Genomic DNA, 25,104 nt, shown 5'->3' with positions numbered 1-25,104 from the left:
GTTTGCATAAAAGCCACAGTTGTGTCATGAGTGTCATCTTCAAATACTTCTAACTTTTCTAAACAATGGCAGTATGATCACATACTAACATGCTTAGTTGTGATGAAGGTGTAGTCACCAGCGGCACAAGCCAGCCACACATGAAAGTCCTTTTTGCTGACTGATCTGATTTAAAGTTTCAAGTTATATGATACATTGAGAGTCTCAAAAATTACATTTAGCAACTAAATGTTTGCTCATCTCATTAGAAGTATGGGCAGTGCTTGCTTGAAAGCCAATGTTAAAAATGATAAGTGCCAACCCTGCTTAATAACTTTTTTAGACCTGGTTTTATTCTTTGAATTTTGGTACTTACATTTTTGCTTTCTGTATTATTAATGCAGAACTACAGGTCCCACAGTGCAAAGGAAAAAACCATAAGTAGATAACATGGTGCAATTTGAGAATCCTTTAAACTCCGCATTATTACACAGAAAGCACATTGTGCTGTATAAAAAAACAACGCAAAGCAACTCGTAAGTTTGTAAGCTGTTGGTAAACTAAAACATTTTCAGCCCAGAATACAGGATTCATAGCACACAACCACTGCATTATTAATCAAAAATCGTCAACTGACACTATTCAAATAACTGCACCTTGTTCATTAACCAGTGTCCAGTCACCAGGAAAATACATTCTCACTGCCATGCCAACAGAAACAGCCCCACAAATGAAAAGGGGGGGCCCTCGGCCCCCCCGCACGCATGGCGGCGCGGCGACCGCCTCACCTCCTCTCCCCCTCGGGTCCTTCGACGGTGGGGGCGTGCCCTGGGGCGCGGCCCACCGCCGATTGGCCGGCGCCCCTCCTGACCCGGATTCAATGGACTGGTTCCGGGTCGGGGGGGGCGGGCGATAGGAGGGGCCACCCGGCCCCTCGGGAATAAGAGGTGGGGAGCGCCCAGGAGACCCCCTTGTCCCTGGACGCTCCCTCGCTGAACGCTGTGCCCCGCGTTCGGGGCTTCTTTGTTTTATTGATTTGTTTCCCGCTTTTTATTTTTCAGATCGCGTCGAGCCAAGAGCCAGCCGCGTCGTGTGGTGAATCCGGCAGGGAGATTAGCAGGGTCGCGAGTCGGCAGCGGAGGAAGCGGGAGCCGAGGCGCCGTGTCCAAGCTTGGTGGAGTTTCTGAAGCGGCGCCTACGGGAGGGAGCAGAGCTACTTTGCCCAGAAGCGGTAGTAGTTAAAGCGGCGCGTACGGCGTCCGCATAAGGTATTTTCGAGACGGGCGCAGGGACAAGCGGTGGACCGGCCTTAATAAGGAGAGCGCGGGGTCCAATTTACCGCAATACAGGCCGCATCCGTACGCTCAGGAGACCCGGGGCTAATTGTTGGCTTTAATAAATAGAGCGCGGGTCCAGTTTACCGCCAAAAAGGCTGCATCCGTACTATTGGGAGACCCGGGGCTCCCTGTAAGTTCATTGTTCGCACGACAAGGGCCGCGTGTGCTCGTGGATCTCGTAGGTGTGTTGGTTTCTATTGCAAGCGAAGCAGGGTCGACCAGGGCAGCACCTGGAGGGGAGACCCCATTGAAAGTATAATCATTTTGTGTTTTCCAGTCGTTAAGGGTATCTAGAGGTAAAAGAATTGCGAATGACCTTATAAATCAGGCCCCAGAATTGTGTATATTTAGGAAGGAAAGTGAATGGATGTTTTCTGATCTTTAAATGTTGCATGAATTTGTACTATTGCAAACTGATTGCAGGAACTGGTTGGGAGACCCATCTAAAGGGTAAATGGGTAGTAAGAAGTGAAAGCATTGCAATTTTGTAACGAAAGTGAATTAGTGCTTATAAATTGGTCAGCTGAATAATTTTACAGTTTTAAGACAGTGGATTAATGTTTATGGCTAGCTAATTAATTTTCCAACCTTACACTGCAGTGTTTTTTCTTTAAATTCATTGTACACGGTGATAACATACTTGTTTAATTCCAGGCAATTTAACTACGTTATTGGGGCCATTCACTAGCGGACAGGACGGAAGAGCATCCAACACGCAACGTGGTGTGAGCAGGGGCCGCAGATCATTATCGCAGGCGAGGACGAGTGACTGGTCGGTAAGAGGGGTACGGGGGGCTAGCATTCATCGCTCCTGGTGGCCGCCGGGTGGGTCTACATTAGGTTTACTCACCCCCTTACATAAGCGGACAAGCCGCTAGTGTTGCGGTCGCCGTTGCATGGTGCTGAAAGCCCCCTGGTGACCCTCCATCTGAAAGGTACACACAGTTGACCTGTTGGGAACTAAGTAGGCAGCGGGTGTTTTTGGGGTAGGCGTCATGCCAGGTCCAAGGGGTGGAAAAAGGGGGTCCAACATGGAGGCTATGATGCGGGCTATGATGCGGGAGATGAGCGACATTAAGCAACAGCTAGGACAAATTAAGGAGCGGGAAGCTCGGTTGGAGGATAGAGAGGGCGAGGCACCGGGCCCGTCCGGGAGACCGATCCGCAAGAGGGTGGCACCAGTGCCAAGAGGGGAATTTGTCACCCCGCAAGGGAAACCTAGGTCCAAACGACCCAAGGAGGCGGTCCCCACCCCAAGCCCAGTGGACCCGTTACCGCCCGCGGTGGTCCCACCCCCGCATGTGCCTACACCCATTGCCCCTGTGGTGCCGGTGCCGGCAGGTCAACCAGTAGACGCTGGGTCTGCTCCCGCACCGGTGCCCACAATCCCGGGTACAGGCGGGCCACACCCGGCGCCCGCCCTGCCAGCTGGACCAGGACCACTGGGCATAACCCCAGTGGTACCTGTTGTCCCGGGGGGTAATGTAGATTCAATGCCACCCGAATTGTTGACTCAGTTAACGGCCATGATGCCGTGGCTCCAAAAAGGGGGAGCCTTCCCGAATTCTGCAGACCATGCGGCAGAGGCGGCAAGGTTTGTAGAAAAAATCAGATCGGCACCGGTCGCCGACAGTGTTGCATTGCCAATTTCTTCTCCCCTTGCAGGTCCGAGTGTTCCCCAGCTGGACGGAGTAAGAGGGCAGCCGCCCCCGGTGCCCGCACTTGGTAAGGAAGTGGCATTGCCGCTCTTGGGGGACGGTGTGATACCTTCCAGGAGCGAAAATCTAGCTCAGCATGTGTCTTTAGCTGTGAAAGAAATGATTTGGGCTGATAAATACGTGTACATTTACTCTTTATTGTTGGATAATAGGGAAATGGAGCAGGCAAAAGCACTGAAAGAGTGGATGCTCCCAAGTGAATGGAGGGCGCAGTGTACTAGATTCAGGGTTGAGGAAAATCTCAATAATTGGATGCAAGCATGGGCTGTTTTCACTGCAGTTAAGGCTGAGCGTCCTCCAGATCTGCAGGCTGCATTGGCTTGCTACTCGAGCAGGATTGTGGGGTGGAGTCAACAGTATTCTGGGGAAGCATGGAAGGGTTATGATGTCAACTTTAGGAAGGCATTGGAATTCAATAGATCATTGCCATGGGACTCGGTAGATTCCATGGCTTGGCACAAACAGTTCTCTGACACTGCACCGCCCCCTCAGTTCGGTGCGGTCAAGGCGTTCACTAGACCGCAGCAGCCCTTTCGGCCCCCCCAAACGAGTGAAATACCTGGGAAATTTAGGGCAGGTGGGCCAGAGAAGAAAGGGGTGTGCTGGGATTTTAATAGGCGTACCTGCGCAAGGGCCGCGTGTAAGTTTAGGCATGCATGTTCCTCCTGTGGGCACCCCTCTCATCCAGAAACTACCTGTAGGTCCAAGCAAGGTAACACAGGACAGAGGGGTAGGGGAAAGCCACTTTAAGTCAGACAGGTTACGCCCCCCCACTCCAGTGGATGTGGTGGCAATGATTCCATTGTTGAACAGATACCCTGACCACAAAGCGGCCACCCTACTCCAGGAAGGTTTTTCTAAAGGTTTTAGGATCCCGGCCGGGGGATACACAGGCAGTGCGCACTGTAGAAATCAATTATCAGTCAAACACAATCCGGCTGTTGTGGCCGCCAAAATTGACAAAGAGCTTTCCTTAGGCAGGATAACTGGCCCTTTTCCCGCAGTGCCAGTACCCAATTTTGTGTGTTCCCCATTGGGAGTTGTCCCCAAGAAAGAGAAGGGGCAATTCAGATTGATTCATAACCTGTCAGCGCCAAAGGGGGCGTCACTGAATGATGCCATTGACGAAGGTATCTGTAGTGTTAAGTACGCCTCTTTTGATCAGGCTGTTACCTTATTGCAGGCCACTGGACCCGGGGCGCTGATGGCGAAATCAGACATAGAATCCGCCTTCCGCCTCCTCCCAGTCCACCCGGCGGACCAGCATCTTTTAGGTTTCACCTTTAGGGATAGGTTCTACATGGACAAATGCATGCCTATGGGTTGTTCTATTTCTTGCGCCTACTTTGAGATGTTTAGTTCATTTCTTGAATGGGCCATGAGACAAGTGACGGGCCATCAAAGGGTCATGCATTACTTAGATGATTTCCTCTTCCTCGGTACAGCGGGTTCTCAGGAGTGCGCACTGGCATTGCAGGAATTTTGCGTGCTCATGCGGGCTTTTGGGGTCCCGCTTGCGCCTGGGAAGACGGTGGGCCCGACCACCTGCTTGGAATTTCTGGGCATCGAGATTGACTCAATGGAGAGATGTTGTAGACTACCCAGGGACAAGGTGTGCAAATTCAAGGCATCGCTACAGTTATGCCTCCGGAAGGAGAAGGTCACTTTGCAGCAATTACAGGAGGTGGTAGGGCAATTGAATTTCGCACTAAGAATCATCCCAATGGCTCGCCCCTTCTCTCGCTCCATCGCGCATGCGATGAGGGGGCTGAAGGAAAAGCACCACCGCACGCGCCTATCGTCTGAAATTCGCCAGGACATGCTCATTTGGATGGCATTCCTGGAAGATTTTAACGGTAGGGTGGTCTGGCCCGGCCCGCTCACGACATCGGCGGAGTTGGGATTATGGACTGATGCGGCCGGTAGTGTGGGCTTTGGTGCCATCCTAGGGAATAGGTGGGTCGCTCAACAATGGCCAGAAGAATGGAACACATGGGGCTTGCTCAGCAACATTGGCTTCCTGGAACTTTTTCCAATATGGGTGGCACTGATGGTTTGGCCCGAACACCTATGTAACCAATCAGTGGTGTTTTGGTCAGATAACATGACAGTGGTGGAATGTATCAATCAGCAGGGGGCGCGGTGTCCTTTCATACTTCGTCTGATCAAAGAAATTGTTCTGCGGTGCCTTAAACTGAATGCTAATTTTAGAGCCAAACATGTCCCTGGTGTTTTAAACAATGCTGCTGACTCCCTTTCTCGCTTCAAAATGCAGGTTTTCAGGGAACATCTCCCCACAGCAGACCCCTCGCCAGCACACTTCCCAGCAGTACTTTGGCAGATTGGTGCCCCAGATTACAGGACCTCGTGGTCGCTAGCCTAGCCCCCAGGACCAAGACGGCTTACGAAGGGGCGTTTCTGTCTTATTGTTCTTTCTTGGGGCCACAGTGGGAAGTGCTTTGGGCGAAGGAGGATGGGTTTGCAGCCTATTTAGAATGGATGCACGAAGAGGGGCGCTCAGTGGCAGCGGCGACCAGACATAGGGCAGCAGTGTCATTCTTCGCTCAAGCTAGGGGCTTCAGGGATCCCACTAATACCTTTATGATACGCAAGGCTTTAAGGGGATGGCGCCGTATTCAGGGACACCAGAAGGATAAGAGGAAGCCCATGGGGTTGGCCCGGCTAACAGCCTTACTGGGCACGCTGGAGATTGTTTGTAACTCGGAGTGGGAAGTGCTTCTTTTTAAGGCGGCATTCTCCCTGGCATTTTATGGGGCGCTGAGAATTAGTGAACTTGTGGCAGGATCCAAGTCTGACATATTAGGTGGCTTGCAGAAGGCTGGGGTGACGATAAGGGGTGACACCATGTGGGTGATTATCCAGAAATCAAAGACCGATCAAGAAGCTAGGGGTCACACCATAGTTCTGCAACGGGCGCCCGCCAACCCGTGCTGCCCGGTGAGGCACGTAGAAGCACTCATGGGACGGATGGTCGGTTCAGCAGGCAGGGCGTTGCTCTGTCACGCCGACGGGAGCCCCTTGACCAGGTATCAATTCAGGAGAGTGTTCGAAATAGGGGTTACAAAAGCAGGTCTTGATCCTAGAGATTTTGGATCTCATTCCTTCAGGATTGGGGCAGCAACTGAGGCGGTGGCGGGGGGCCTCCCGGTGGAAAGAGTGAAGACAATTGGAAGGTGGTCATCAGACTGCTATAAACGTTATGTTCGGATTGACATGCTATGATTACTTGTCACTCACGCTTGGTCTCTTTCCGCTCTCTTACAGTTTCTCAGACCTGTTACGCAGGGGAGGAATTTGTCGTCGGGCACCGCCAAGATTCATCGGCACGGAGCGGCGAACAGGAAACAACAAAGAACAATGTCTGGATTGTCGGTCATTCATATGTGAAGCGAGCGGAATGTGTATTCCTGTCAGGTGATAAGAAAGAAAGGGCGGCACAACTAGGGTTGAATATCACGTTCTTTGGCAGAGGTGGGTTGTGTCTTCACGAGTTTAGGGGTTTCTTCCAAGGGCTGTTAGCACGCCAGCGGTCTCCACCGTCAGTGGTGATACTTCACCTTGGGGAGAACGACTTGGCAACACTGGGCAGGCGCATCTTGATTGAAGAGATTATCTCAACAGCGGGTTGGATAGCTAGGACCTGCCCCGGGTGCACGCTAGTATGGTCACAACTCATACCTCGACTTCAGTGGCGGGGGGGTCATTCGGTCAGGGCGTTGAATCACTCGGTAAAGAGGATCAACACACGGTTGGATAGGTTGTTTCGAACCCCCGTGTTACAGTCAATACCTCATGGGTGCATCTGGGGTCACAAGTATTACTTGAAGGACGGGGTTCATTTGACAGAAGAGGGTAATGTCCTATGGTCTGACAATATCTGGGCTTGGCTAGAGGGCTGGGATAGGAGGAGTGTGTCCTTAGGCAGGGGATAGAGGGGGAGGCCAGATCGTCGGTTAACAATACTGGCCTGTGGCGGTAAGGTCATTATCGGTGAGCACATATTTGAGGTCTGAGGGGGCGGGCATCATCCTATGGAGGTTCCCGCCCGGGGGAGGGGCCTGCGGGCCACTCCCAGTACTCCAGGGGCAAGGTAATATGCAAAGGAGCGCGGGTAGGAGTAGTTCACGCTTTCCTTAGGCTGGTAGCCACCCCGCGCGCGTGGACTCATGACGCCACCGGCGCAGAGTAAGGGCCCTCCTTTAGTGGGTAAATGGAGTTTGGGGCGTAGACCGGGCAATTCCCGGGGTAACACTGCGCATGCGCACTTCTAGGGGGAAGGCGCAGCTTGTAGGACCTGACACCGGTAGTGACCCTGCCATATGGCCAGAAATGTACAAAAATCAAGGTAGGATGTTTAGTTTAAGCTAGGAACAACTTGTATTAGAGTTTTGTTAAGGTCAGGCTCTCAAACTTGTTGATAACAATTGTATAACTGAATGTCCTGCTGATTTTTGTATTCATTGTTGATTATGCAATTAAAACCTTTTTAATTTCATACTTTAATAAATACGGCCGGGCGACTAGCGCCCGCCTTCCAAAAAGTAAAACACGTCTCGTGTCCACGTTCCTGGGTGTTGGGTGCCGGATTGGGGGGGAGGCGGCAGCTAGTCGCTGACCATGTGAAAAGGGGGGGCCCTCGGCCCCCCCGCACGCATGGCGGCGCGGCGACCGCCTCACCTCCTCTCCCCCTCGGGTCCTTCGACGGTGGGGGCGTGCCCTGGGGCGCGGCCCACCGCCGATTGGCCGGCGCCCCTCCTGACCCGGATTCAATGGACTGGTTCCGGGTCGGGGGGGGCGGGCGATAGGAGGGGCCACCCGGCCCCTCGGGAATAAGAGGTGGGGAGCGCCCAGGAGACCCCCTTGTCCCTGGACGCTCCCTCGCTGAACGCTGTGCCCCGCGTTCGGGGCTTCTTTGTTTCCCACCCACCATCCCTTGGTACAAAGTTTAAGCAGCATTATGTCCGGTTTAATGGTAAGTTTCAAAGGTATGGACCGCGGTAGAGAGTAGGCTGTTGTTGTATTTTGTGATCTGTTGTTAGGACTTTTTTCCCTTTGTAGAAAAGTGATGTGTGAAGTGAACTGTATTTGAAGATATGTGTCTTTAGGCCTTTTTTTTCCCTTTGTAGCTATACGTTGATATTGTAAATTTGAGTAACATGAGTGAACCAAATTGTAATGTTATGCCATGTGTCGTTAGGCCTTTTTTCCCCTTTTAGCTATGCGTGGATACTGTTATTTATTAGCCAGTGTAGTTGTCCTTTAGAATTTCTCCATAGGTCGTCGTATTTATTAGGTATGGGACATGCGGTAAGGTCATTATCGGTGAGCACATATTTGAGGTCTGAGGGGGCGGGCATCATCCTATGGAGGTTCCCGCCCGGGGGGAGGGGCCTGCGGGCCACTCCCAGTACTCCAGGGGCAAGGTAATATGCAAAGGAGCGCGGGTAGGAGTAGTTCACGCTTTCCTTAGGCTGGTAGCCACCCCGCGCGCGTGGACTCATGACGCCACCGGCGCAGAGTAAGGGCCCTCCTTTAGTGGGTAAATGGAGTTTGGGGCGTAGACCGGGCAATTCCCGGGGTAACACTGCGCATGCGCACTTCTAGGGGGAAGGCGCAGCTTGTAGGACCTGACACCGGTAGTGACCCTGCCATATGGCCAGAAATGTACAAAAATCAAGGTAGGATGTTTAGTTTAAGCTAGGAACAACTTGTATTAGAGTTTTGTTAAGGTCAGGCTCTCAAACTTGTTGATAACAATTGTATAACTGAATGTCCTGCTGATTTTTGTATTCATTGTTGATTATGCAATTAAAACCTTTTTAATTTCATACTTTAATAAATACGGCCGGGCGACTAGCGCCCGCCTTCCAAAAAGTAAAACACGTCTCGTGTCCACGTTCCTGGGTGTTGGGTGCCGGATTGGGGGGGAGGCGGCAGCTAGTCGCTGACCATGCTCACCAGAACAGACTTTGTTAAGCATAGCAGCTATGATCAGTCAAAAGGCAAGTTTCTTTTAGTCATTCTCGGCTTTTAGCATGCAGGGTTAACCCAGGGGTACCTGACAGTGGGACACAACAATACATCTGTGCTTTAAAGGAATATGTGCACATGGCCTTGAATCTCAAATATGTCTGAGAATTCAGGAAATATCTAATCATCCAAAAATTGGGGTAATCTGAAATTGAAGAGATGTGCTTCACTCAGAACTAGACCCTACCGCGAAGTATGTTCAGAGGAGCTGTTTGAGATGAGCGTTATGTCTGAACATTATCTATGTTCCTCCTCTGCAAGTCAAGAATACTATTGTGAACTTGTGATACTGGTCGGAGAAAGAGTAATGCACTTTTGAAAACTTTCAGCAAACACAAAGAGTGAAATGGTGAGACCTATCCTTATGACATCCATAAGGATAGGTCTGATAGCAGTGTAGAATAAAACTGGTTGAAATAACTTAAAATATGATTTATGGACTAGTCCGAATGTTTCTGGTTTCTTCACAGCAAGTAGCATTGTCCCCAGCAAGTCAAACAAAGTGTACTGGTGCACTCTAAGCAAAGCCGAAGAAGCACAATGTGATGCATGGAGCGCTGTCAGCGGAGATGCCATCGGCTGTAAATCAGGCACAAGCGTCGACGACTGTATCAAAAAGATACAGGTATGCAATTCCATTTGGAGTTGGGTAAACCTGAATATATACACACCAGCTACTGGGAACCGGGGATATATGACTCAGGTCTATATGACTCTGGGCTGTATGTGCTCTGGTAACTGCAGAGCGCAACAACCCTCTTTTGTTCGAAAGCAGGATGGCCCATATATTTGAAACAGAGTTGAAGAACATGAGATACATGTTGGGAATGGATAAAACTCTATAGCCATTTTAACCTCTGACCAGATTCCCTAACATGTTGACACGTGATTTTATAGAGACTTTGTCATCTTCTCAAGCAATGCATGGCTCAAGCATCTGCAAATTAGGTAGACGTTCATACCACTGGATGTATGTTTAGGCTTAAAGGAATGATCACAGGGATAATAGAGATAAGGTATGGTTTGTATATAGGGTTTCTGAGCAATTTGCAGCATTGAAATTGCTTCATCATTCTCTTTTACCAGTCCTTCATATAGATCAATGATGAAAATTAGCCCTTTTTTTAAATGATCTGGTGCTTCTTGAAGACGATTGGATCCTCTAACGTTGAGTTCTTTGCAGTTGTATTCCATTCCGCTTAGGAATGGGCCAGTGGAGTGGAGTTATTTCAGACAGGCAACGTCCTGGGCAGGGACTGGTCCTTTCGAGGAAAGAGCTGAGAGTTCTGTCAACTCAGTTTGCATTCCGATACTGTTCTGAGTGGGTAGGTGTTTAGGATCTTCCTCAACAGCATGTAGCTTGGGGTATCATGCCAGTTGCAAGTTCAACTTAGCCTGTGACCCAATACACTGAACACCCCAACTACATGTCTCTTACTCTTGAATCTCTAGGACCATTCTGGAAGCAGGGGCGGCTCTAGGCTCACGGCGGCCCTGGGCAGGGAGTGTAGGTAGGGGGCCCCGGAAAAGGGTGTCCAGGCGGGGTGGAACGCAGAGGCCAGTGAAGAGGGGATGGTCAGGGTGTTTGGAAGTTGAACAGAGCCGGAGTCGCCAAATCCCTACCAGGGGCCGCCACGCAAATATGTATCCATCCTTAGAGGATTATTATATTAAGGATATATATTGGTGTGGTGGCCCCTGGGGTTTGGTGGCCCTGTGCAGGTGCACAGCTTGCACATGCCTAAGGCCGCCCCTGCTGGAAGACTCAAGAAAATATTCTGGGTACAAACAAAATAGTATCCAGTTTGTGCAGAAAGTTTGGGGTCCCGGTTCAGACCTGTTATGTATGATGCACAGCCTTTTTTATTTTTGAATTATATTTGTTGGCTTTTTTGCTTTAGATCCAGTGAAGTATGAACGTTGATTGACCACAATGCCAGGGGTAGTGGAAGTGACATCACACACCCTTTGTCCTCAGTGACATACAGGGAGTGTCATCATATGACCTCCAGCCCTGTATTTTCCCTGGAAGTGATGTGACATGATCTCAACCCACCCAAATATCACTGTAACTAACTTTGTTAATCGTCCATAATAAATTGGTGATTATTATTACAGCACAACACAGTTAAATGTGTATTTTAGATACCACCTATATTTTAATTAGGGTGCTGTCGTCATATGCCAAGAGAGCAAGAGGATGATGCAGTGCCACAATACACAGAACAACTCTGGGAAACTAAATTTTTTATGTCACAAAAAGTAATGATAATATGGTTCCTGTAGTGCAGAGGTCTTCAAACCTTTTGATGCTGAGACCCCCCCAGTCAAAACTTTTTAGGAGTAAGGACCCCCTCCAGACAAACATTTCTGTAACTTGGTACTCCTCATCATTGACAACTATTAACAACCATAAATGGCCCCAATTCCCATAGCAAATAATTTTTACAGCGGGGAAATCTTATTAAACAGTGTTTATCAAACCAAAGGTCAGTGAGTGTGGGGGCGTGGTCAAAGGTGTGGCTAAAAACAAAGGGCATAATTTGTGAGGAATTGGCATAGGGCAGCACCGCAAATCTTCTTGCTGCGCTTCTCTATGCCAATGTGAAAGGGCAGGAATTAACCCTATTTATGAAATATGTGCATTCCTGTCCTTTCCCCCTGAGTTGACGCACATATTGCAGCCTAGCGTCAATGTAGGCAGGAGTTTTTTTGGGTGCAGGAAGGGGCACCTTCCTGCACAAAAACAATACCAAGAGGGGGTTTCCTCCTTCTATGTGAGCTGCAGAATACAGCACACATGGAAAGTGGAAAAAACAAGGAAAAGTGAAAACCTTTCTCCTCATTACGCCTGCTGTGTGGAGGCGTAAGGTTTTGGTGCTGCTCAAGGTTTACATGCTTTGCATGGTTTTGTAAATCTGGGGCAGTGTCAAAATCCATGGGTGTTGCATGGGAACACCTACCATAATGCCCTTGAAATGCCTACTTGACAGAGTAAGATCACGCAGTGACTTGCCCTGGTTTTTCTTACTCTATTTCTATGAGGCCATGCAAAGCCACACAGGGTGACTTTTCGTCGCCTCATAGATATGATTGAGACGCTTGTGCTGCTGGAGGTTCAAAAAAAGTGACGCTATAGTGGCGCAAGCCTCTCATAAATCAGCCCCAAAATATTTTGGTAGTTTTTAGGTCTTTCACCATCAGGTAGCTATATATAAAATAATGGGCAGCTTAAATGAAAAATACATTTTTAAAAGTTGTTGGAAACTTATACTCAAACAATTGTAAGGATGGTTACATATAGGAGTGTGCCTCTTTGAAAACAAGAAGACAGACCTTCAACGAGTTTAATTAGTTATTTCCTCTGTCTTACCTTTTTGTTTTGTGACTGCGACCTTTGCTACATCTGGTCTTTGAGTCATTAGGGCAGCAGCAGGAACAAGTACTGTTTACTTTCTGTATTTGAATTTCTTGCCTGCTAGCAGCAGATAGGAGACTATTTAGGGTGGAAATATGGGAGATGGCGTCAACCTAGTGATGTAGGATAGGAGACTATTGAGGGTCAAATTACGAGAGAAGCCGTCAACCTTGTGATGTCTTTGAAGGTCAATGGCTATGTGATGTCATTTCCTCTAACGCTGGCACTTTGGTAAACAGATGTTCACTGATCCAGAATTTCAAATGATTTCTTAGATATGTCGGTGTATTCTGAAATTTGATAGAATTATCTTATATCCAAAGTATTTATAGCAAGGCATGATTGTAGAGTATGAATAACTCTGTATACTCTTCCAGGGTTTTTTTTCTACTGTTCTACCAGCCTCCTTGGACTTTCATGCCAAACCTCTACTATAACATTTGTGAACAGGATACTACTTTGTCTTTTAACTTGATATAAAAGGTGTTTATTTGATCAATTTTTCCCTGCCGACACTCAAGATATTGCATCATAGTTCTAGCTTAAGACTCACTTGGCTACACTGATTAGTTGTTGTGCTTATACAGTTGTGTCCATTTTCTTTCCCTTGCTCACTTTTGTATTTCTTTGATGGAGTTGTAGATGAGCTGGATGAGATAAATTTAGAAGTAGAGTTCAGGTCAAGAGCTGGGGAGTCCTGATGTGTTTCTGGAACGGACCATCTTTTGCATTTACATTTTTTTGCATTTAATTAGAAATGTTTTGTCATTGTAGAGGCGTGAGGCAGATGCCATAGCATTGGATGGCGGATATATGTACACTGCTGGGAAATGTGGCCTAGTGCCTGCCATGGCGGAATACTATGACACAGGTAACTTATTTTCTGTTAGAAGCAGCTTGTAAACCAAACCAGATTATTAACAAAATCAGTGTTTGCATTTATCCTTTCAAAATCAAGCCTGCATTGCTTACCACACACTAGTCATTTATGACCCATTTGTGAACGTTGCATCTTAACAAGGGCATGTCAAAAAATCTTCTTTTCTGTGCCAGTCCCTGGGTGCCATCTTAGTGAGTGAACTAGTGAAGCAATATACCTGAAACACAGGCATAGATGTATGACAAAGAAACTTGTTTCTCAAATTTGTAATTATAGTATGTGTTAATGATGAAAATGGGTACCTCAAATAGACTAATCAATTGGCCAGTGCCTATTTATTGGTCGTTCTGCCATTGCAAGCTCACTCAAAAGGATGCAAACTAGTGCAAAGTCTTTATAAAGTATTTACTTCCCGGAAAGTTGCCCTAAAAGAAACACAGTTTTCTCCTTGTGCTGTTTTGCACTACTTTATTTAAAGGGGCCTCGCATGTTCTCTACATGAATAAAAGGCCTAACTACAAAAGTTGCTAGACAGGTATTTGCGCCAAAAAATAACCTCCTTAAAGGGGGCATTTACAAGGAGAAATGTTTTGATTTCTCCTAACTTTTCACACGTTGCATGTGTGCTGCAAACTAGAGCACTTATCCAAAGTGTTAAGGAATGGTACCCTTCCAGTACAAAACCTATTGTAAACATCATGCACTACCTTTGCACTATGATGCAAAGGTGTGTGTGTGTGGAGCTAGGTAGCCTGTTTGTGTGCAAGCACAGGCGAGAGAGTAGCAGTGCCATATCTTAGGAACTATGGCTCTGCACTGTCCTGTCCTTCTGGTGCACAGCAGAGCAGCAACTTCAACAGCTATGCTTCCCTCATTTTGATTTGAGCTCAGGATGAACTATGTATAGAGGCGTAGGTAGTAAAATCTTAGGCGCTCTGCATCAATAAAGGCAACATTGAAAACGTTTTCAAAAACATGAAATAAAACATGAATGAAAGAGCAAAAATTCTGTTCAACAGGGTATGCATAATTTGGTAAAGATGGTTAACTTGGTTCATTGCATGAAATATGAAGGTTAGATTTGATTTCCGATATATAGTGTTTAGTTCATAGAATATTTCCAACAAAATGCCTTCATCTTTTCTATTCGTTCTCTTTTTAATCTTTAGTTCTTCTCTTTTCAGGTGATAAGTCTCCATGTAACACTAAAGGATCAACGGCAAAAGGTGGGTGGTGATGTGGCTGTGCACAACACTGGCTTCTGTGCTGGCATTTGATCTGCACAAATCTGTAAACAAATGTTATTGCCGTTGTTAAATGACACTGGTTAGAAAGCAAGCAACCACACCTTTCTGTCTGTGTGATGTGTACGATTCTTGAAAGACGCATGCAGACCGTTGGATGTAGACACTATGCTAGGCCTAATTTTAAGAAATAATACATGCAACACTACTTGAGGCCCAGAGCAATACTGTTATTCACAGGGCACTGCTACAAGCTCAGATTGAATATTTAATTCAGGAGACAGTTTGTAGATATCTTTCAGGAGACACTGATGCATGGTCACATGGTCAGATGGATGACATTATTTATGAAATACTACTTCAGGCTCAGTTGAAGATGTCTTTCATGAAATACTGCTGCAAGGTCAAATGGATAATATAATTACAAGACACTACTATCGACTCAATTAGAAGATGTCACTCATGCGAGACTGACTTAGATCAAATTTATGATACAACTCACCAGATATTACTTCGGGCTCAGTTTGAAGATGCCCTTCTTGAGACAGTGCTGCAAGGTCAGATGGATAATATAATTTATGAGACACTGCTTCAGGATACATTTCAAGATACAATTAATGAGACACTGCTGCAGAAAGTTTAATGTATGATATAATTGATGACACACTTCTTCAGGCTCAGTTTGTAGATGTCCTAAATGAGACATTGCATCAAGCTCACATTTATGATACAATTGATGGTGCACGACTTTAGATTCACTTTGAAGATTTCATTCATGGAACTTTGCTTCAAGGTCAAATAGATTATCTAATTCATGATACACTACTTTAGGGTCAATTTGAAGATATCATTCACAAGATATTGCTACAAGATTCGATGGGTGATGTAGTTTGTGAGACACTACTTGCGGCCCAGAACAATGATGTAATTCATGAGACACTGCTGCAAGGACACATTTGTGATAACATTTATGAGACGCCATTCAGGCTCAGCTTGAGGAAGTCATTCATGAGACTGCAAAACACCCTTTTTGAGGATGTTTTTTATGAGCTCCTGCAACAGCCTCTTTTAAAATATCGTTATTCAGATCACAGCATTGTCAATAAATCTTATAGAACTTATTAAATGTGCCTCTATAAAATCAAGATATGAAGCAAATAACCCACAAGCTGTTATTTCTGAGACTTAGATTTATAATATTTTATTTTACTGTGCAGAATAAGGTTTTTACAATGGCTACACGTTTTCTGTCTACCTAGTTTCTCTTTGTGATAATATACACACCAGTGCATTGCCACAACTTCTCCTTCTTCATGACTCACTTGTGACAGAATATGTTACTTTGAAAACTGAACTCTCTGTTACGTGGTTTCAAAGTTTTCTTTTTGCTTACTCAATAATATTGTGACCCTAGGTCTGTTCCATGTTTTTTCATGTTCTTTTACTATTATGGTCTTCATCACTTCAGGGGTGCCCCTCTGCACTGTCCCGCTTATTTATCACAACAGTGACCCCAGTTATAAGAACCTGTTGCACTTTTCTAATATAGGCTTAGAGTCCAACGTAGCGAGCTCTACCCGCCATTAAAGGCCCGCTCCAGAGTTAAAGGCCCGAGCCTAAGGCGAGGCACTTTAACCACTTGGCTGCTATGGCTTTTCCCCTCCTATGCTGAAAAGCTTTGAAACCCATTGTTCATGACGAGCTCACCTTGTCATGAGCACAGCTTCAGTGTGCCTCATGACGAGCTGAGCTCGTCATGAGCCTCGAAGAGGTTAACAAGGGAGCAGGCCTTTAATGGCCAGTTGAGCCCGCTATGGAGGGTCTAAGGCTATTAGAACATTCCGCTTCCTAGAGGGCAAAATGTTCTAATTATTAAAAACAAAGACCTCTCGCATCCCAGGAGGGTTTAAATCCCCTTGGGCTTTGAGAGGCCTATGATCATAGCAACATCTGTGAAAGGGAAAAAAGCATTGGAATGTTGTTCCGGGCTTCTACTAGTGAGTAGAAGCCCAAAGCACTCAATTGCTTTCAATGAAGTGCTCAACATTCCAATGTTCTAATTCCCATTAGAAAATTGGAATGTGGAGCACTCCATTGAATACAATGGAGTGCTCCGCGCTTCTACAGGCCGGTAAAGGCTCGCAGAGCAACATTCCAATGTTGCTTTTGTTCACAGCTGTTGCTGTGAACAAAGGCCTCTCCGAGCTCGAAGGGATTTAAACCCCCACGGGCTCCAAGACGCCTTTGTTTTATTTGTTAGAACTTTCTGCCCTCTAATAGTCTTATAGCTCTTCGTAGCTGGGCTATACCAGCTATTAAAGTCCCGCTCCCTTGTTAAAGGCCCGACCCGAAGCTCTGGAGCGGACCTTTAATAGCCGGTATAGCCCGCTACAGCGGGCTATAAGGCTATATTAAGAATCAAACGTCTTACTTGTTTCTATCGTATTCCTCTTTCCCTCATTTGTACATGTTTGAGTGTCACATACAGGAACTGAACTTTTTAGAAGCTCTTTTCTGGAATGTTTATCAAGAAGTTTTTATTCTTCTGCCAATTAGATTTTAAAAGTAGGTTATACAAGAGCTTCAGCCATTATTATAAAGAATCAGTGTAGAAGTCAGGTCAAGGATAGAAATGAATGGGACTCCATGGGCTGGAACAACAACCACACTTTCTTTTGTGCTCTGAAGACCCACCACTACTTAACTTCAATACTGCCCTAGCAGAAATTTGATTAAAACAGCGCAACACATAGGGCTTGGAAGTGTTTCATAGTGCTTTGAGTATTTTTATACTTGCAGCCATTGTCAAATCCCTAATCATTCACTGGTAATTCACTAATATTTGAAGGCTTGTCTAATTGTAGGTATGACTCTTCTGCCGGAGGCTTCTCCAAAAATATACTTAAATGAACAAACTGAAAGTCCTGCCAGTCCCAAAATTAAAGGAATTTTGTCCTTTAATCTGTATGAGTAAAATTGACGGGTAACTATAGAGAACAGCTGGAGATTCCACCCCCTCTTTTAATAGAGTTTTCTTGAGGGATGAGCACCACCGTGGCAAACTTTAATCCTACTAACAAGGAAAATAGGCTCAGTTGTTCAGCTATTAAGCCTGACTCAAGTCTTCAGGTGACCTGTGAAAACAATAGAAGTCCAGAAAAAAAGTTTGCCATACATTATTATGGTATGACTTGGGAAACATCCTTTACAGTGCAACTTTTACCACGCAGTGCTTTTACATCGCAACTTTTACAACGCACACCATTACAACGCATTGCGCTGGGGGGTGCTCTAGGATAGGGAATAGATTTAATTTACTATCCAACACCTTCCCTAGTGTCCACGGGGACTGGAGTTGGAATAGTAAATTAAACTATTCACTATCCAGCACCCCAAAGCGCTATGCGTTGTAATGGTATGCGTTGTAAAAACTGCGATGTAAAAGCATGCGATGTAAAAGCATGCGTTGTAATGTCATACATCCGTATGACTTTGCTGTAAAAATAGCTTTGACTGCTACCTAGATGTGATCCAGGTCCCACGAGACAGGACTCTATATATCCAGTTTAGATACAGCACGATTCCTGTTAGCACCCGAAAGGCAAAGTGGTTTACTTATTTATTCTTTTTTTCATAGTGCTAGCTTGTCATCAGTACACTCGTCTCAGTGTTAGAAAAATCTGTCAATCAATCTAAGTAGTTCTTTGCTTGCCATGCGAGTAAGGAGATGACAGACTATCACAAAATGGGCATGCCAGTCATCTACAATGGGCTTCAAGATGGTGTGATGATTAGTAGCTTTTTTGTTCCACAAGAGAGTAATTACAGTTGATAACTTCACCAGTGAATGCTGGAATGCCAGGAGCCAGACAGGACGTTTAGGGAGAGAATGCATCATCTGCTTGAAAGGTTTACCAAACAGACATACGAACAGACCCCATTCAGATTTGAGACTTCTAATTGTTGAAGCCCAAACTGACATCATTTCAGCTGTCTCGTGCCTCAAATTACCTCGGCTTTGATGTAAGTCAATGGGACAAATTAATGGGCCAATTTTTTTCAAATTTTCCACTGTCCAGTTTCAAAAGATTGGCATCTATGTCAGAAAGTGAGGCAAAGAAAGGTCGAAAATCAAAGGCCCTGATATACACATTCTCTTTCAAGATACAGCTCGCATCTAACCACATATTTTAAAGAAAGGCTGTATTCAAAGACAGTGGAATTTAAATAACTACCAGACTCCCAGGTTTGCATCTCAGTCTTGCCAATTCTCACCAGTCTGAGATCCAGCTTTTACCAATCGGCTGTCACCACCAAGTCCTCTATCACGAGTGTTCGGAAGATTTTCTGCTTTATCTTGCACTTGGTGAAATCCAAAAGCCTCGGGGTTTGGAATTTACCATGTGTTATGCAATGCACCGATTACAGCTACACCCCTAAAAATATCGAGTATAACATGAGGCACAACATGCAAAATTCTGCACCAACATTTGCATGGGCCCCATGTTCACTGAATAATGTATCACCGTCAAATTCAAATTTTAAGGTGGAAAAAATCTAGAGGGTTTGAACTGTATCACACCACTTGTAATAGTGACTTGTGGGAAAACTGTTGGGGGGGCAGGCGGCCACACTTGAAGGTAACAATCGTAATTGAAGCACATGATGTGTGAATTTGCACTTAAGGTAAAAAACCTTCACTAAACAAAGGTTGCCCTAAAGGACTCTGTAATATATGGAGGACATGTGGTGAGGAATCATGATAAAACATTAAGTGGGTAGGTGTGCCATGATAATCTCAGCAAAAGTAATTTACAGTCGAAGCTGCGAAAACAGCCTGGGGTTTGGCATAAGGCTAGGACAGCAGAGGTTACCAGGCTTGACATCATCTAAGCTAGTGCATGCAAGAGTCCCTTCCCATTACTTGTATTGTATGTCTAGAGGTAGGCATCTTTCTGCACACATCCCCATTGCACACAATGCAAAACTGAATTATTGAGATTGTGAATGAACCACATAGGGCAATGTTTCTGTCGTTGTGAGATGCTTGTTCCACTCAAACTAACACACAGTTTTCTTCTCATCGCCGAAGGCACATACTATGCTGTGGCAGTTGTGAAGAAAAGCGACCCAACCATTACCTGGAAAAATCTGCAAAACAAGAAGGCATGTCACACAGGCAAGGACAGAACAGCCGGATGGAATATACCAGTGGGTCATCTTTCGAAAGACTGCAAATTTGGTAGGTACTCTTCTGCACTGTGGCTCATATTCAGTGCTCACCCAAGTATACAGCAATATGAACTACTAATGCCTCAACATTCCCTTATAGAATATTATTCACAAATATTTATTGACACAAAGTTGCAGTATCCTTTTCCATATCGCCCACAAATGTATAATTAAACCCCAATAGCTAAAGTGAAGTTATGGGTAGCTTTAGTTATAAAACCTCAATGTATGTGCAAACAAATTCAAAAATCTACTTTAATAAAAATGAAGTGCTGTCATGGTTACATGTTAAAATTGAAAAAAAAACACTGAAATTCCCACGTTATGAATAAGACCATGTTACAAATTCGGTCTCTAGTTGGCAGAGGTTTGCACCCTGTCCAAGTAGAGACCACAATCCTCGTCAGGATAAGTCAGATACATAACCTAAATCATACTGTGCTCACCCTCTCGTAGCTTGGCACAGAGCAGTTAGGCTTAACTTAAGAGGCAATGTGTAAAGTATTTGTGCAACACTTATATTACAGTAACAGTAAAAACACCACAAAATGACTCCACATAAGCTTTGCAAAAAAGATAATTTTTATCTTAGTAAAACAAGACCAAAAGCACAAAAAAACAATAAGTACAAGTTGAAATGTGAACTTTTAAAGAATAAACTGCAATATAGTGCATACAAGTCATTAGTATTAAAAGGTTATTTGAGTTTGCGCTAGATCAGGGTAGATCCAAAGTTCAGTCCAACTGCAATGGAGGGCAGGCCAGCTACTGGAATCAGACAGGTCCTGCTGATAAAGTACCTTGGACGGAGCAAGCAATGACATCAGTGACTCAATGCTAATAGCCAAGGTGGTGCTGCATCATCATCGATTCTGTGGATGGAGGCGAAGCACCGGCACCGACCCACATCATCGATGAAGGCGCCGTCTACGAACCCCTTTATGATGCAGGTGATGCGTCATCTGTGAGTTGTGCTGCCTGTCGTCGTCGCGCCACGCATTCAAACACGGTGATATCGATAGGCTCCTGCATCGGGGTCAAATGGCAATGCGTCAGTTCAGGTCAGCACAAAGTCTTCACTGCGTCAACATTGATGGTACAGACAGAAGAAATCACCTTTCAAGGGCCCAGGACTTGATTGGCACCACTTGGAAGGACAGGACTCACAGATAGCAGAGTCCAGATGCTGTTGAAGAGTTTAGGGAAGTCTTTGATGGCTGAGATTTCAAAACAGGGGGCAAGCCAGCCAGTCCTTGGAGAAACTTGGGTGCAAGGATGTAGAGAACAGGTTCAGTCCTTTTCACTCCCAGGCAAAAAGCAGCAGACAGCAGGCCAACATGGCAAAGCGACAGTCCCTCCTGCAGCATATTAGCTCATCTTCCTGGTAGAATGTCCTTGGTTCCAGCAAAGGTCTGATTTGGTAAGAGTCAGGGGTCCAGTACACTTACTCAGTTGTGCCTTCGAAGTAGGGGAGACTTCAAAGAGGCCTTTGATGATCACCTGGACCATGCCTTTTCTGTCCTGGCTGCAGATTCACTGAAGGGGGTGTGCATCATTTGTGTGGGGACAGGCACAGCCACATTCAAAAGTAAGCGTCAGCTCCTCCCTCCCACTCTAGTTCAGAAAGGCCCATCAGCCTGGTGATGGGCCATCAGGATGCAAATGTCACACCACAGCTCCCTTTGTGTGCGACTGTCTAGAGGAAATGCACAAAGCCCAGCTGTCACCCAACCCAGATGTGTATTCAGAGACAGGCAGAGGCACAGAATGGGTAAAGAAAGAAAATATAAACTTTCTAAAAGTGCCATTTTCAGACTTACAATTTAAAATCTGACTACACCATGAGTCTTGATTTTAAATTGTAAGTCCAGAGACACCAAACTCCCAATTTCTATCTTTTCCCAATTGGAAATTACACGTAAAAGGTGCTTTAATGCAACCTCAATGTTAACCTATGGGAGAGATAGGCCTTTCAGTAGTGACAAATGAATTTGATCATTTTTTACTACCAGGACATGTAAACCTCAGAGGTACATGCCCTACCTTTTAAATACACTGCACCCTGCCCATAGGGCTGCCTAGGACTGCTGTAGGGCAGACTTATATGTATTAAAGAAGGGTTTGGGCTTGGCAACAGGTTTAACTTGCCAGGTCGAAATAGCAGTTTAAAACTGCACACACAGGCTCTGTAATGGCAGGCTACTGAAGTGGGAGGTACAATCAGTGTGGCAGGCCCACTAGTAGCATTTAATTTACATGCCCTAAGCGCATGGAGTGTGCTTTATTAGAGACTTATAGGTAACTTAAATTAGTCAATTGTATATAAGCCAATGTTACCATGTTTAGAGTACAGCGCACACCCACTTTAGCACTGGTTAGCAGTGGTAACGTGCCCAGAGTCCTAGATACAGAAATAATGAATTCAGCAAAAAGGGGGGGAGAAAGGCAAAACGTTTGAGGGTAATCCTGCAGAAAGTGCCATTTTCAACAGACCACAATCCATTATGGCCATGTAAACCACAACTCTCACACAAAATGTAATGCTCATGATCTTACCCTTAATAAGACAGATGCAAATGTTGTAAATAATATTATAGATGAGTTTATATATTGCATTACACTTACTGCTTTAAAAGAGATGAAAATGAATGTTGTATTATATATTCAATCCATCAATCAGGATTTATAAAGCGCAGTTAATAACCCAAAAGAGTATCCAGGCGCTTGTAGGTTCCGTTGGCTCATTCAGATCTTGAGGGCCTTTTGGAATTACATAATGTGAGGAGATGGTCCAGAGCTGCGTGGGGAGGCTGTTCTAGGTCTTGCTGCATTGTAGGAGATGGAGCGTCCTCCACTTCTGCTTTGGAAGAATCAGGAAGTGCTGGCTTGTGAAAGGGAGGCAGAGTGTAATTTTCTTCTCAATGGCTGGTGGAAGTTCAAGCAGTGGTTGATGTAGGCGGGTCCTTGGTTGTGTAGGGCCTTGTGTGCTACGGTCTGCAGCTTGAATTGGCATCTCTTTTTTACAGGGAGCCAGTAGAGTTGTCTCAGGTACGTTGTGGTGTGGGTTCATCAGGGGAGGTCAATTTGGTTTGAGTATGTGTTGTTGTTTGATTACAGTTTGCTTGTAGGTGTGGTTGCTCATTGGAATGATTATTGTGAGGTCGTATGTATTGCATTTGGTGTGCAGCCAGGCCCTGCACCCTAGTGTTTTGGACCGTCAAACTGGCCCAGGTCGATCAGCAGCCCCTTCCCCCGTGATACCCTCATGGGTGAATAGGCGTTCTATATGAACCCCTGATTGATTGATTGACAAATCATGCTGCACATAGTCTAAGGACATGCGCAGAGGGTGGTTGGCTAAGCGCAGCTATAGTGCACTAAATTAATAACATTAAATCAGGATTTGGTAGTATGGATTCATAATTGTGAGACTCCAAGTATATCACAGACCCAATGTAGGACCTAGGATTTGTGAATGAATCCAGTATAAGATTCGAAAATCCTGCAATAAAAATAATTTTATTAATATTAGGTTTGATCCCAGAGGGGGCCCTTTGAGACTTTCCCACATAGACCTGAGAGTCAGGATTGGCTCACTTTGCCTTATGCTCATTTTATTTTTATTTTTCCTAACACAGCGGGGAGTGCACAGTATTGAATCAAAGCTGCCAAACAGACATTTTTCTGTGATGGCCAGCCAGTTAGCACAGAGTGAATTCATAATTCCGCAAGGAATAATGGGAGAAACGGTTTAGTCAAATGTCGACTCTTTTTTTTTATTGGATTTGCGAATCCGTGGAGTATCCCCAGATTAATGGTCTAGATATTGCAATGATTTAACACCGTCACATCCACCGAACACACTTTTTAATTTAACATTTCTTTAAAAACAGTTGAACATATTTAAATAAAATTAAGCATAGGCACTTCTTTGAGTGAAGTTCTATTTTCATGTCGTGTTTGGTGTAATTCCATTCAGACACTTTTTCTGCAGATGAGAGGGAAGAATCTTATGAGAAGTCATAGAGGAAATGTCACTTTTGTGACCTCTCTTCGATTTTCACCTACCCCTCCTAAAAACACATTTCAACAAAATTGCAGTTTCAGGCATATTTATGAGTGTACATAACAGGTAACTGTGCAACATGGTTCAATATTGCAACATAGGGGTTCTGGTGACATAAACTAAGGCCGAATGATTTATAACTATCAGGAAGATGGAAATATTGGACCAAATTACATGTTTTTCCTTTTCATTTGTTTTTATTTCACAAGTTTATTTTGTATTAGTTATCTTGAAAAACTATTTTTCAAATTTCAGCTCGCAGAGGATACTGATGGCAATTAGAATGTTTTGTTTCACATTTCCTGAATAAATTGTTGGACAATGGCCAGGGGAAGAGGATTTAATGCACTTCAGTTGTAGATTTAACAAATAATTATAGATTTACTGCATTTGCATCAGGCAAATGATGTGCAAAATTTGCAGATTTCACAAAAACGTTTTAGTTAAAATGGATGAAACGAAGTGCTACAAGGATTATGCAGCATAGAGGACCGAATATGCTGCAAAGTTTTCTAATTTATGCAGCAAAAATGCAAATTATATGGCACATTTATGGTCAGTATTATTTTTGCCATTTGAGATATAAACAATGGTTTCAGTGACATTTGCAAATCTTGTGGCAAAGGCCATAAATACGTAACTATGTGGTAAATGCTGCAGACACAGAATCTCCTAAATGCACTGATCCTCACCATTCCCCAGTGTTTGAATAATAATTTGTTCAAGAAAGGCAACCAAAGCATAAAGATTCTATATCAAACCAGTGCTCATTATTGACTGCACAGTTAATAAAATAGCAATTTCAAGCTAAGATACCCAAAATAAATATGTAATATAAGAAATACATAATGGGTACCATGTATTTATGCTATAATATGCTATGATATTGCTATATTGTATATATTTGTACTGCTGTCTAGGTGTGCTGGTGTTATTTACAAACCACTTAGACTTCGGACTCATGTTTTTTGATGTTACCAAAACCTCTCAACAGCAGGATTGGTTTGGATTGCAGAATTACTTGTTATGTATTCACTTTCTATCTACACCAGGGGCCTCATTTCTAGTTGCCCAGAGTTATACTCCTTCATTTTCACGGTCCCGGAATTGCCATTACTTGGCCAATCGGAATTAACAGGGCACTCAAAAAGTTGACATTATTTGTAATTTACAAGTTTA

The 25,104-nt window shown here is 44.9% G+C and overlaps 1 protein-coding gene across 1 annotated transcript in view; it reads left to right on the top strand.

The window, feature by feature from the left end:
- Nucleotides 1-25,104, top strand: part of LOC144791093 (serotransferrin-A-like) — a 171,732-nt gene that overhangs the window by 125,526 nt on the left and 21,102 nt on the right. Inside the window, exons 9-12 of the mRNA XM_078665749.1 lie at nucleotides 9,556-9,710; nucleotides 13,278-13,374; nucleotides 14,568-14,609; nucleotides 19,720-19,869. Coding sequence (XP_078521875.1) covers nucleotides 9,556-9,710; nucleotides 13,278-13,374; nucleotides 14,568-14,609; nucleotides 19,720-19,869 — 444 coding nt within the window. The remainder of the gene's footprint in view (nucleotides 1-9,555; nucleotides 9,711-13,277; nucleotides 13,375-14,567; nucleotides 14,610-19,719; nucleotides 19,870-25,104) is intronic.

The sequence above is a fragment of the Lissotriton helveticus genome, chromosome 11, assembly GCF_964261635.1.
Source record: "Lissotriton helveticus chromosome 11, aLisHel1.1, whole genome shotgun sequence".
NCBI lineage: Eukaryota > Metazoa > Chordata > Amphibia > Caudata > Salamandridae > Lissotriton > Lissotriton helveticus.
This window is presented reverse-complemented; position numbering and strand designations above follow the sequence as displayed.